At 40.7% G+C, this 13308-nt stretch overlaps 1 protein-coding gene across 3 annotated transcripts; it reads right to left on the bottom strand.

Annotated features, from left to right (window-relative positions):
* Nucleotides 1–203: 203 nt before the first annotated feature.
* On the bottom strand, nucleotides 204–11797 carry AGR2 (anterior gradient 2, protein disulphide isomerase family member). Of its 3 annotated transcripts, XM_058724905.1 has the most exons (9): nucleotides 11691–11739; nucleotides 11063–11225; nucleotides 8738–8883; nucleotides 8438–8501; nucleotides 8267–8319; nucleotides 7735–7808; nucleotides 5423–5486; nucleotides 2953–3036; nucleotides 204–1764 (listed from the first exon to the last, which is right to left on the bottom strand). In XM_058724905.1, exons 3-9 carry the CDS (start codon nucleotides 8874–8876, stop codon nucleotides 1715–1717), a joined length of 528 nt encoding a protein of 175 aa, XP_058580888.1. In that variant the 5' UTR covers nucleotides 8877–8883; nucleotides 11063–11225; nucleotides 11691–11739; the 3' UTR covers nucleotides 204–1714. The 3 variants fall into 3 exon arrangements, with proteins under 3 accessions (XP_058580888.1, XP_058580889.1, XP_058580890.1); XM_058724906.1 differs by lacking the exon at nucleotides 11063–11225 and having other exon boundaries at nucleotides 11691–11797; XM_058724907.1 differs by lacking the exons at nucleotides 11063–11225; nucleotides 11691–11739 and adding an exon at nucleotides 11475–11573.
* Nucleotides 11798–13308: the final 1511 nt, after the last annotated feature.

Here is a 13308-nt window from a genome sequence, read left to right as displayed (position 1 = left end):
TGAGCTTTTTCATCTTCCCAAGTTCACAGTGCACACCTGGTAAACAATAACACCTGCCTCACCCATTCCCCTTAGCCTTCAGCCCCTGACGACTACCATGCTCCTTGCTGTGTTGGTGAATCTGACTATCCAGACACCTCATGTAAGTGGAAACAACGTATTTGTCCTTTTGTGACTGACTTATTTATTCACTTAGCATAGTGTTTTTAAGGCTGCATAGCATTCCATTGTATGTGTTTATCGCATTTTGTTTATCCATCCATCCACCGACGGACATTTGGGTGGCTTCTTCCTCCTGACTATGTGACAAATGCTGCTATGAACATCAGTACACAGATAGCTTTTCCCTGCTTTCAGGTGTTTGGGGGACATACTCAGAAGTGGATTTACTGGATTATATGGTAATTTTGGGTTTAATTTTGTAAGGAACAGCCATATATATATATATATATATATATATATATATATTTTATAGTGGCTGCGCCATTTTATGTTGACACTGTGCTACCAACCTTTTTATTCAGCTGTTTGAAATAATACTCCCTTGACCTACAGCATTCTTCTAATTCTGTGTAGTTAGGTTGTCAACATATGCTTTCGCTTAAATTTATTTGAACACAAAGGAAAGATAGGGAGATGGCAAGAAAGGGTTTGTTAGAACAGGCTTTGCTGATGTTTCCATATGCTTAAAGCAAAAGTTTATGTGTTTGCATCTTCTGTTTCTAACCTGTGTGTGCACACACTTCCTCCTTTTGCCATTACAGCACATATTCCTAAATTCTTTTTCACTTATCCTTTTGTTTCTTCATAGTGTTTATTTTTATAGATCACAACATAGTGCCGTGTGAGTTTATAAACTATGTAACCATTATATTTCCAGGTTGCCTTTTTTTAAAAGTATGTTTAAATAATGTTGCCATTGGCATCTTCACAGAACTCTGTTTTTCTTGAATGATTTTGAGAGATCAAATGTATCATAAGGCTAGTTCTTAGCATTTCTTGAGGGTATGTTCAAGGGTGCAGATGTTCTTTGAATGACCTTTTCACTGAATTAGTGCTCTGATGGAGAAAGCTGTCTGCTAGAGGCTTTCTCTGAGAGGGTTAAATTGTGCAATATCTAACTAAAATTGAATTCTTAAAGTGTGTATAAGGAGTTCCCCACCAGGGTGGGGAGGGGTTGTCTTCAGTTAGGTACCCAATCTTCTTGGGATGCCTTTGTACATATTCTTTTACACTAACACATATTCTGTGTTGATGCTTCTGTTGACTAAGCTCATGACTATTTTTAGGCACCCAGTGACAAACTACATAATGAGGTGAGGTGATAACTTTGACTGTCTTTGGTCTTCATTGCTCCAGTGAAGTTTGTCTTCTTGTCTCCTCTTTGAACATTTTGTGTGTCCAAAAGTCCTATTTGGTGAATGAATTAAATAGCTTTTCTCTGAAGGACTAAGTTGGGGGAAGAAATAACATTGAACACCCCCAAAAGGATTTATTTTTTTTTAAAAAAATCATGGCTGACTATGGTAGTATGCAAGATTGTTTTCATACATATATACTTCAAATTAAAAAAAAAGTAACTGTTGTAACAATAACCCTGATCTAATTAATCAGTGTGTCCATCTGTGTTCCTGCATTCTCCAAAGTCTTCTAGGATCTTCTTAAGTCTCAAGGCCTGACACAGAAGGAAAAGCTTGCAGATGTTGCTTTTTCTCTACAATTCAGTCTTCAGCAATTTGAGAGCTTTCTTCATGTTGTCAAGCACTAATGGGGGAAAAGGTTGCCACAGTCAAGATGCCACCAGCAATTGTGTTGATAGATCTAGTAAACCCCTAAACTTGGGTACTTTATTCATTGTCTAAATGGGGTTCTATTTCATGATAGGGTGAAGAGTTGGTAATCTTATTATGAAATTTTTTCCCAAAAGTATATGTGAATGGCTTTTATTTACATTCCAGTTCTCTTCCAATATTTATTTCATGCCTTTTCTACAAAGCACTGTGATATTACCTGTGCAGGATACCTGCCTTTAAGGAGTCCAAAGTCTTATTAAGATATATGCTCTTATCTCGAGAATGTCCAGTGCTTGGAATGTGCTTCCCTGGTCCTCCCGGCACCCACCAGAGGCATTGCCAATGGACCATGATAATCTTTGCTGCTTCCCAGATGCAGCTACACTGTCTTTCCCAGTGTAATATTTTAGGTCAATGCCGCTCAATAGACATTATGGTGATGATGAAAAGTATCCAGTGCCGGTGCACTGAGTACTTAAACTGTGGTTAGTGTGCCAGAGGAATTGAATTTTGAATTTTAATTAATTGAATGTTGAAGTGCTATGTGTAGCTCATGGCTCACATATTGGGCGATACAGTTCTACGCAGCCACTAGTCATTGAGCAGAATTGGTTCTTGGGATAAAGCCCAACTTTCTTCCCAGAAGGACTAATTAGATGTGACAACTAGGTACAGTCTCCCACTGAGGTGCTTTATCTGCACTGTCTTGTCTTTCCATTTTATGGCAAATCCAGGCAAAGTGAGAATCTTTCCAACTACTGGGAGCCGTCTTTCCTTCTGATCTTTAAAATTAAACTTAAACTCAATGTCAACAGACTGGACTATGTTATTTCATTTTCATCTTTTGGAAAAACTACATAAGGCATGCAGATTACCACTATTACTATTGTAATAAAACAATTACTACTGCATTTATTCTTTGGTAGGAGTTATGGGATAGACTGCCTAAGGGAAAGTTGAAAAGCAGGTAATGTGGTCACAGAATCCTCCAAGAGAAAAGGATACCTAATCTAAATAGTCTTTCATTGAGATTTAAAATAAATGACATCTAGGTGAGTATGATTTGCACAAGGCTAGTTAGGGTCAAACTGATTCTCCTCACCAGAGCTCTACTCCTAGAGCAACAGTAATAGATATGTTCACAGGAGGTAACACTTACAGAGAGCTACATCTGAAGGTTCGTAAGCGTAGAGACGATTTGAGTATCTTCCAGTGATGTCAGCTCTAACTGTCAGGGATGGGTCTACAAAGAAAAACCAAACAGGAATGAAGTCTCTGTTTTCAAGTAAGCTCTGCTGTGTGAGGAAGCCTATGTGTTTGTCCGTGGCCCACGCAAGGAACACAGCGTGTGATCTGTTTCACGGAGTTCCATGCCATCCACTCTGCATCCCGGCCAGTGGCTGCAGTCCTCCAACCAGGGCCCGGAGTATTTGACAGCTGTGGAATGCTATTTGTGGGAAAGGTTATGAACCCTGCTGTCCTATCTATAGCAACTCGAAAACAGAATAATTCATACTTTCGGGGTGGTGTTTGGTGCTTTGGTGGAAACATTGGCATTCCCTACTAAAGAATTATTTTAAACTTTTGAAATGCTTATGTGGTAATTGCAGTGTGTTACCAAGAGCAACCTAGATAATTAGAAACCCACATCCAATGCTAGTTTTCAGAACCCAGGGTTGTTTTTAATCAAGTAAAGAATGCCAACCCGTAAGAGAAGTGAAGTTCAAATAAGCATGTAGTTCCCCTGTTTTTTTTTTTTACTTTATTGTTATCTGGATACATTTGAAAAATAAAGACTTAAGAGTCTTCCCTCATGCATACATATGTCCCTATAGGTTTAAGTCCATTTTTTTCATGTTTTGTATTTAACTTGAAGCTTTCAAGTTAACTTTTCACTTAATGAGAAAAAAAGGTATTTTAACAATAAGGTGTATCGAAAAGGGTGATACTAGGGTCTACACACGTCTAGGCACCTTGTCTTGCAAGAGAAGATTGAAAGAGCTTAAGGTACATGTCCTGAAAATCAGATGAAGAGGTCCTGTGAGAACCAGACGCTTGTATGCAGAGTCTGTTGCTGGTACTTAAGTGGGCAATCTTTCATTTCAGAATGTTGGAATGGTACCAACTGACATTAATTACAGAAAGCAGACATCTATTTGTTCAACAAAGACTTAAAACCTATTATACTTCTGCTACGTGCACAGGATACAAACACATGGTCTACTCTTTGTAATAAATTAACATAAGAAAAGCTTTTTAACAACCATTGGCTCACAAGCCATGGCCTGCACCCTGGAACCACTAAGAGAGCTTTAAGAAATACCTCCAGCCTCCCCCCCCAACCCCCCCCACCCCCACCCCCGTGCCTTCCCCTGCGCAAGATTCTGATTTAACGGGTTTGAGATGTGGCTGGGTAGCTTGAGTTTTAAAATCTTCTAGGTGATTCTAATATGCAGGCAGTGTGGAAACTCCGGAGCTGGAAGAGCAAGCAAGCTGCCTGAGGTGGGTTTTTTGGAAGGCATTGAATGTGGGTTAAAATGCCCTTAGACAGGGATACTATGAAAAGAACTCCTGCACAGAATGTAACTGGGTGACCTATAAAGTCCCGGTTTAAGGGCTCTCAGTTTTCTAAATCCTAACAAAATGGAATCTGTACTATTAGCTCCAGTTCAGCTTTTTTCCTTTATATCCCTCACTTGTTCCTCTCCCCTGTTAATGTGTCTTTAGTGAATTAGATGGCCCAATAGTGAGTTAGAGCTCAGTGAGCGTGGGCTCTGCCATGGGGTGGATTTATTTATACAGTGTCCTTAAATCACTCTGACTTGGTTCAAAGCACTCCCAATTCATTTGTTCAGTCGTTTAACAAATATTTATTGCCAGCCTACCAGAGGGTCATTCTGCAAATAGGAGGGTGAGAAGAAACAGACACAGTACCTGCCCCCAAGAGCTGTGGTACTGTGGGGGAAAATATATACTAAACAATCACCCACTAAATGCAAACTTATCACTGAGATAAGTGTGACTCTTGAGAGGAACATGATGTCACAAGAGCACATAGTGGGGATTGTGCCAGGTCAGTGAACGACAGGGATGACCGAGGAGGTGATAGGGGAAGTGCATGGGGGAAGCAGGAAGACCTTTCCAGCAGAGAGAACAGCACCTGAAAAGTACCAGTGGCTGGAAGGAGCATGACTCCTCTGATTTCTTTTATTCCAGTGCATCTTCCTCACTTTCCCCAAAATGATTATCAAAAATGTCAGAATGAAAAATCCAACATACGAATTGGAAGTTTGCCAGATGAAAAATAAGTATTTACAGGCCTGATGTATTCGGGAAAATGGGCAATGCATTTAAAGAGTTAATGGGAATGCTTCCTTTTCAGATGTATTTGTGACAGGACATGATAAGTTAATGTTAGCAGATGAGAAACAGATGAGGAAATAGGCAGAAGCTTGAATTTTCTAATGAAAATAGGTTGAGAAGTGTAAAGGAATGTCATACCCCTTGTTAGGGCATGACAATGGCAATGGCCATGACTGAATAGGAGATGGGGAGGGGGAGTCGAGAAGAGATACCGCAGCACGTGGGAAATGACAGGTGTGCTTAATCTCACTGTCACTTTTACTTACCAACAAACATGATTCTGGGGACATACTGGCCATCAGGAGAAAGGTGTTTATCAGTTGTTTCATACTAAGATTAAAAGAAAAGACAGCTTTTAGTTGGTCTGTTCTTTAGTTGTTTTCATACTTGTTAATCCAGAAATGTGTCCGTTACAGGGCTAGGCATCTTGAGATACTCTAAGGCACATCTCTTCCACAGAGAGTTTATAATACACATGGGGAGGCAGGTTATACACATGAAATAATAAATAAGATAGAACAGACTGTAATTCAAAACCTGATGTAGAGGACTGAATGATAGGATCAAGAGGAAAAACATTCAAGAAGTGAGAATATGGAGGGAGTTATAATGTTTGGGAAGACATGTTGGGTGAGATAGGAAATAGAATAATGAAAGAAACAGAAGTCACATTTAGAGAAATTACAGAAACAAACAGGCTTGTCTTATAGCACTTACCTTTAAGGAATGCACTGTCAATTGAGAGATACAGGTAGGAAAATGAATATCGAGGATCCAGTTGGTGAAGTGTTATGATGGAGGGTGTTCAGGTGCAGTGGGTGACCAGAGCAGGACATTTAGCCCCGTGTGCAAGTTTTACTAAGACTTTCTGAAGTGAGTAGGGAGGAGTCTTAAAAAATGAACAGGAGTCGGTTACGTGGAAAATGAGTAGTGGGGAATGACTGCACAAAGGTAGAAGAAAGGCACAGCACTTTCTGGTCTGACTATGTGTTTTGGGAGGATTGAAATATAGGGGATGCATGAGGTATTGGTGAGAGAAGATGCTAGAGAGCTGCTTCTGGGGCTGGCTCTTGAGCAGTCTTTCACACTATGCCAGTGTTTGCATTTGTTCATGAGTAGACAAGAACAACTGGAGAGATTTAGAAGAAGTACCATAACCCCAGTTTGGTTTTTGGAATCGTTACCCTGATGGCCATGTGGGACTAGCTGGGACTTATTTTGTAGGCACAGAGCCATTTAGTAATGCTGTAGTCAACTAGGCGGAGAAAAATTGTGAGACTAAATAGTAGTCCTCACTCTACAGGGAAATGACCAATAGCAAGAACATGTAGCAGTTAGACCACAGGGTTTCTTGACTGCTGAAGGTGAGTAGGAGATTGCCATCTAGAGTAACACTTACAGTGAAACAGGGAAAAATGAAAGAACAGCTCTTTGAAAATCTTGAACCAAGCTGATAAACTCAGCATTGGACCTGTTGAATTTAAGCTTGACTAATGCAATATCTGGACCACGATTGCACACACAAGTTGGAAATTGTCGCGTGTTTGGATGAGATGTGGGGATTACCAGTGTGTGGGCATTGGTTAAAGACAGCTGTAGATGAAGTTGTCCATAGAGAATATAAAATATGAAGAAGACAAGTATGTCAAGTAGAGATTCACCAAGTCACTAATACTGAAAGTTAGAAAGAAGAAAGTGAACCCGTGGAAGAGCGCTGAGGAAGATGAGAATGCTCTTTGTTTTTGTTTTTGTTTTTTTTAATGTTTATTTATTTTTGAGATGGGAGGAGAGAGAGAGAGAGAGAGAGAGAGAGAGAGAGAGAGAGAGAGAATGAGCAGGGGAGGGGCAGAGAGAGACAGAGACACAGAATCTAAAGCAGGCTCCGGGCTCTGAGTTGTCAGCACAGAGCCTGACATGGGGCTCCAACCTGTGGACCATGAGATCATGGCCTGAGCTGAAGTCAAATGCTTAACCAACTGAGCCACCCAGGCGCCCCAAGAATGCTCTTTGAAGAAGCCAACCTATGTCAACTTGGAAAGAAGGGGGAGAGAGAGAGAGAGAGAACTTGCAGTAGAAAGAACTTGGAGACAGAAAGCCTGACCAACAGGAGGGGTGTTGATGGTGAAGGAAAGTGGGAATGAGGGGAAGCTATTTTGCATGTGCAGTGATTTCATTTAGACCACCAGGAAACTGTCTCTCCCAGGGACAGAGGAGACAAGGACTAAGAAGGACTGCAGGCAAAGGGGCACAAGAAGAGACTTGCGTAGGCAAAAACCTTCCAATTATTATAGCCACAGAGACAATCCTGACCACAAGAGCGCATTTTTCAGACAAGCTAAAATTACTAATCACTAAATAAAAGCATATGCATGCAAGATAGATTATTAATGAACTATGTTTCTCTCTCTCTCTCTCTCTCTCTCTCTCTCTCTCTCTCTCTGTCTCTAATCTGTGAGAGGAGACATTTGGAACAGACCCCAGTCCGTGCCGTGTGGCTAGAATGCATAGGAAAAGATGGATTGTCGATTTCAAATAATGAGTCATGGAGGAATGTCAGCAATGAAAAAAGTGAACTTACAACTAGATTGAGGAGGACGAACTGCTCTGCCAATTTCTGGATTTCTTTATTTTCAGCAAACACTTTCTTTAAAGCTAGAATACAAAGAAGATTCACTAAGTATCCATCTCATCAGTGGCTGAAAGCATTGCTTTCTATTGTATTTTAAGTTGAACTGTACTTCTATTTTTTTTTTCAATTTAAAACATGTGTATTTGAGACACACACACACACACACACACACACACACAGAAGGGGAGGTGCAGAGAGAGAGAATCCCAAGCAGGCTTCGTGCTGTCAGCGCTGAGCCTGATGGAGGGCTCAAACTCACAAAGTGTGAGATCATGACCTGAGCTGAAATCAAGAGTTAGATGCTTAACTGACTGAACCACTCAGGTGCCCCTGGAGTTACTTTAAAATAGGTTCTTACTACATAAGATGTTATGTTTTGTTCAACTATGCTAGGTGCTAAGGATATAAAGATGAAAGACCTGAACCTTGGCCCTAAAGCTAAAAGCCTATAAAGGAAATTATATTTAGAAGAACAAATTACCTTGACTGTGTGGGCATTCATCCAAGTGATGAATGATCATTAAGGGTTTGTTGCTGTAAGAGACAAAGAGCGATTGGGTAATTTTTAATGAGTAAGATTTCATGTACAGCTACATATCACTAGGTGGCGCACTTGCGAGCTTTAGGAGAACTCTGTAACCCTCCTCTTTACCTTGTCTTGGATTTGTATAAAGCTTCTTCGTATGTCTGAGTCCAGATGAGTTGGTCACCCCAACCTAGAACAAAATGAACCAGTATATTTAAAGCTATTATAATTTCAGACTAAAAATGTTGAAAAGCAATGGTGAAGACTGGGATAAATATACACTGGATACCAAACAAGTATAAAACCCTTTAGAGAAAGCAGAAACATTGATAAACTTTGATGAATTTAGAAGAAACATATGCAAAAATATGTTTGGCACACAAGTCTCAGCTTCTCAATTAAGTGGCATTGGAAGCTCTCTCCTACCTCTGGAGAGGGTCTGGGGCAGTTTGGGTGCCGAGTCCTTTGTGTCTTTCTTAGCTCCTGATTTGACTGTGATATCTTTGGCCAGAGTGTAAGAGAGGACGACAAGGAGCAAGAATGCTGACACTGAGATCTTCTCCATGGCAAATCTGATGTGGAAATAAGCAAAATATCAGTAAAACAAAAGGGAACGAGCAGCTTTAAATCTTCAGACTGCATCACGGCCATGGGATACAAAGGAATTGAGGCTTAGCTGGTATGAAAAACTACCTTCCACAGAATTTTCCTAAAAATACATAGTGTGAATATCTATTGACTTTTCTACTAACAGGCGTACAACCATGTGTGTGTTTGTGTGTGTGTGTGTGTGTGTGTATACTGATGTAGATCTCCATAGAAACCTACAGTATAGAAATAGGTTTATAGATATTTTTTAAGAAAGTAGATAGATATATATACTCTTATAGCTAAAGGAGTTTACATTTAAACTTTATATTTTGAAATTTTGAGTACTGGACGACACCTTAGGGGCTACTCCTCCATTCCCACTACCCATGCCTGATGTTATAGATGAAGAGTCTGAAATTCAGAGAGATGAAAGCTTAGGAGGTTGGTACAGAACCCAGTCTTATGGATCTTTCCGTCTTGCAGGGCTGGCTCCCATTTTCCCACCCTGAAACAAGGGCCCTAAACATACACACGTCTCCAGCCTTCTGGTAAAATGGGGACATTGCCGTAAAAGAGTAAGATCTAAGTAAAATGAATCCTTATTTAAATTAAAACCTGCCAACTTTGTCACTTCACTGAAAACTTGTACCCACATAACTCTCTCCCTAGTGTAACATTTACTCAAATTCCATTTTTAGTTCTGAATTGACTAAAATATGTCGATGCAAGTTCAGTCTACTGAGACAGTTCTTCGACTCTCTCCGTGGGCCTGTATCAGTAGGTGACTGTGGGCTTGTCTTTCAGTGCACAAAATATTCTATGGGAATCATAATACAGAGAACCAACCCATGGGTATCTCTTTGTTAATTTTTTTTTTCCCTTCCTGTATTTCACAGTTAATTCTTTGGGAAAGCTTCACTACTACAAAGCAGATGCCTATAAGTAGGAAAGTGAACGGTAAGATGAGATCCATGAGTGAGGGAGGGAGAGAGCTAGCTAATAAAGAGAGTTGCATTAGCAAGTTGCTGTAGTTATTGATCACATGCAGAATTGGGGATGGGGTTCCAGGAAGGACAAAGACTGAAATTGCTTAAACATATCTCACTCATATTGGTGTAGGTCTGAATAAATTCTGCAAAGGAAACAGGATGGATTACCAATGGTTAGTATTTTTAAGCTGGGGGTGGGGGAGACCTTTCTCATGTTCTGATAGCTTGAGTGGAAATTGTTGTTGAGCGTTAGCTGTTTTTGAAAAAAAAGCATTGCTAAGTTACCAAACCCAGATGATGGCTTGGATTAAACTGACCAGTTACTATCCAAACCATCACAGGTAGCCACAAATGTCTAACTCAAAAAAGACAAACAAAAAGCAAGGATACGCTTCCTTCATTTTCTACACAGATAGCCAACAATTCCCAGCCTTCTTAGTACAAAGACATCTTTTTAACACTAGAAAAGAAAAAAAACAAAACAAAACAGAACTTTGACATGAGAATAATTGTACTTTTTAGATGTTAGTTGGTTCATAACAAATAATTACTTTGTGGCAAATAATTACTTTGAATTTATCAACAAACATTTGATTTTGTATTTTACTTATAGCAACAGCACCTCTTTATGTTAGAAAAAATAATCACGAACTGGTGGTGAGACGTTTTATCTATTTTGCTCACCGGCCGTTCTTGTTGCCTGACTGTCAGGACCCCTTGTAATAGCTGCACAGCTTACCGGCTGGAACTGCTGACATAATACATGCATTTTATGGCAGGGTGATCCATTGAAGCCTAATGTCACTCCTGCTTTATAAATACACCGCTGTGGGCTCACTCCTGACATTCATTCTACTGAGGTTTCATACGAAGTGGACTCTGCCTGCAAATTTCCTGCATAAACCACCTCAAAACAGAACGCCAGGGCGCCTGGGTGGCTCAGTCAGTTAAGCCCCTGACTCTTGATTTCAGCTCAGGTCATGATCTTGGGGCCGTGATATCAAGCCCCTTATTGGGCTCTGTGCGGGGCATGGAACCTGCTTAACATTCTCTCTCTCTTCCTCTGCCACTGTTCATGCTCCCTCCCCCTCTCTCTCTAAAACAAAAGAAAACAAAAAAAAATCACAACGCTAACCATAGAACATGATGAGATTTGGATACAAACACACACTCTATGAAACGGCGGCTGTATGTCCGTCCTCTTATCTTTAGCAAGGAATGAACTTGCAGGAGGTTTCAGTGTCCCTGTTCTTTAGTGCTTCAGGAAAGCCAGCCCATCTCTTTTCTTGTAGCCCATCCCATGAATTTCAAGATTGAAGGTGCAACAAGAATATCTTTACAACAGAGAACAAGAACCATTTTTCTGATCTGCAGTAATATTCCCAAGTGTAGTTCCTAGCGGGCAGTCTGAGCTAAGATTTCGTAGTCCTGGGGAACTGTGCTTTAGCCAGTGGGAAAGAAGCAGAGCATTAGATGATGAGCAGTGCATAGTGACAGAAGACCGTAGGCCCTGTCCCAGGCTTGAAAGCTCTTAGAGCTCACCCACTCTCAAACCCCTTGTTTCTAAAAGGAGAAAGCATTACCTTGAAATAGCTCAGGAATGCAGCCCTCCACCAGCTCTGGCCAAGGAAAGGCCCTGGTAAGACTTTGATGGAAATTCCCTCCCCGCAGCTCATTTCATTGCCCTGGGAACTACCTTGCACTTCTCTCTCTATTGATTCCTGTAACTTGACACGGTAATCAGAGCCCCAAACTCACTCTAGCCAGTGCCCTGCCAACATTATTGTCAGGAGCCTTACCTGGATTCCCCCACCCACTTGTCTGTACGAGCCAGCTGGCCTCACTGCGGTCCAAACCTCCTAGTGAGCCAGCTCTGCTGAGCCTCTATTTATGCTCCCGAGCACAGCTCAATCCCACCCACTAATCCCGTAAGGACAGGTTGCAAACTCAGAAAGGAACTTTCCTTTTCCCCAGCAAATAGCTCAAGAGTCCCTTGTTTTTAAAAATAGCATCGCAAAGGGTATGCTTTTCAGTGTGCCTGTTTTTAACTGTTTGTGAAAGTCTATTGTTAAAGAGATTTGGAAAGTGGGCAGCGTGCCAAATCCAGGTAAGCTTTAAATGAAGACATTTGATTTGTCTGGAGGCTGATTTGTCTTTACATGATTGGATGGAGTGTGTGGTGTGTAGAATTTTTTTCTCCCCCTTGGGCAGATTGCCTTTTTTGAGTTGAGAACACCCAGGGGTGATTCACAATTCAAACTTCGGCAGTCATTGGACCTGCTACTCTCCATTGTGGGACACATTATTTTCTGCCATACACTTCCTCTTCCTGACGAACAAAATGTACATTCACCATGGCTATGAAAAAATTGCAAATCAAGCATGCATGCACAAAGTATTTCAAAGCTGAGGAAGTCATTGAAAGAAGATACCTAACACTATGAGTTTTTATTAATTACATTGTCGTTGAAAATATGCAACAACTTCCCTCCAAAAAAGTTCAAAAGTGATCCACACATACTCTCATTTAATGGCAAACTTCCCTGCTAGGCAAGCAGAAGCCATTTACCTCAGTTTTCAGACCTGGAGCCTCATGTCTGCGACTTCTTTTTTCACTCAAGATTATGTAATTTATTCACAAAAGATTTTAAGACTGAACTCAGATTTTATGTAAAACATTTCAATCCTGTGTTTTGTTCATGAAGCTATATGCAATCCTTAAAAGCTCAGAAAGGATAAATCTTTAGCAACAGAAAATTAACTAATGGGATACAAGCCCTATGAAAGTAACTTTTTAAAATGAGTTAAGATCATAATGTTTCCAAACACCTTCATGTAGATATATTTTTTTTGATAAAACCAAAATTTCCATGGGAAAAATAGTGATTCCCAAAATGCTGAATTTTCTTTCACTTCTAAATGAGTTTACAGAGAGGGGCCACCTGGATGGCTTAGTCGGTTAAGTGTCCCGACTTTGGCTCAGGTCATGATCTCGTGGTTCATGAGTTTGAGCCCCGCATCGGGTTCTGTGCTGACAGCTTGGAGCCTGGAGCCTGCTTCAGATTCTGTGTCTCCCTCTCTCTCTGCTCTTCTCCCACTCATGCTCTCTCTCTCTCTCTCTCTCTCTCTCTCTCTCTCTCTCAAAAAATGAATAAACATTAAAAAAAATTCGGGCGCCTGGGTGGCTCAGTCAGTTAAGCGTCCAACTTCGGCTCAGGTCATCATCTCACAGTATGTGAGTTCAAGCCCTGCATCAGGCTCTGTGCTGACAGCTCAGAGCCTAGAACCTGCTTTGGATTCTGTGTCTCCCTCTCTCTCTGCCCCTCCCCTGATCATGCTCTGTCTCTGTCTCTCTCTCAAAATAAAATAAAAACATTAAAAAAAAAACTAAAAAATAAATAAATGAGTTTACAGAGA

Source organism: Neofelis nebulosa, chromosome 4 (genome assembly GCF_028018385.1).
Source record: "Neofelis nebulosa isolate mNeoNeb1 chromosome 4, mNeoNeb1.pri, whole genome shotgun sequence".
NCBI classification, from domain to species: domain Eukaryota; kingdom Metazoa; phylum Chordata; class Mammalia; order Carnivora; family Felidae; genus Neofelis; species Neofelis nebulosa.
This window is presented reverse-complemented; position numbering and strand designations above follow the sequence as displayed.

Excerpts from the sequence above, each read along its gene's own strand:
- AGR2 (XM_058724906.1), bottom strand. The coding sequence starts at position 8,876 with ATGGAGAAGATCTCAGTGTCAGCATTCTTGCTCCTTGTCGTCCTCTCT. Across the intron at positions 8,502-8,737 it reads GCCCCAGACCCTCTCCAGAG|GTTGGGGTGACCAACTCATC; the intron begins GTAGGAGAGAGC and ends ATTTTGTTCTAG. Across the intron at positions 5,487-7,734 it reads TCGTCCTCCTCAATCTAGTT|TATGAAACAACTGATAAACA; the intron begins GTAAGTTCACTT and ends TTTTAATCTTAG.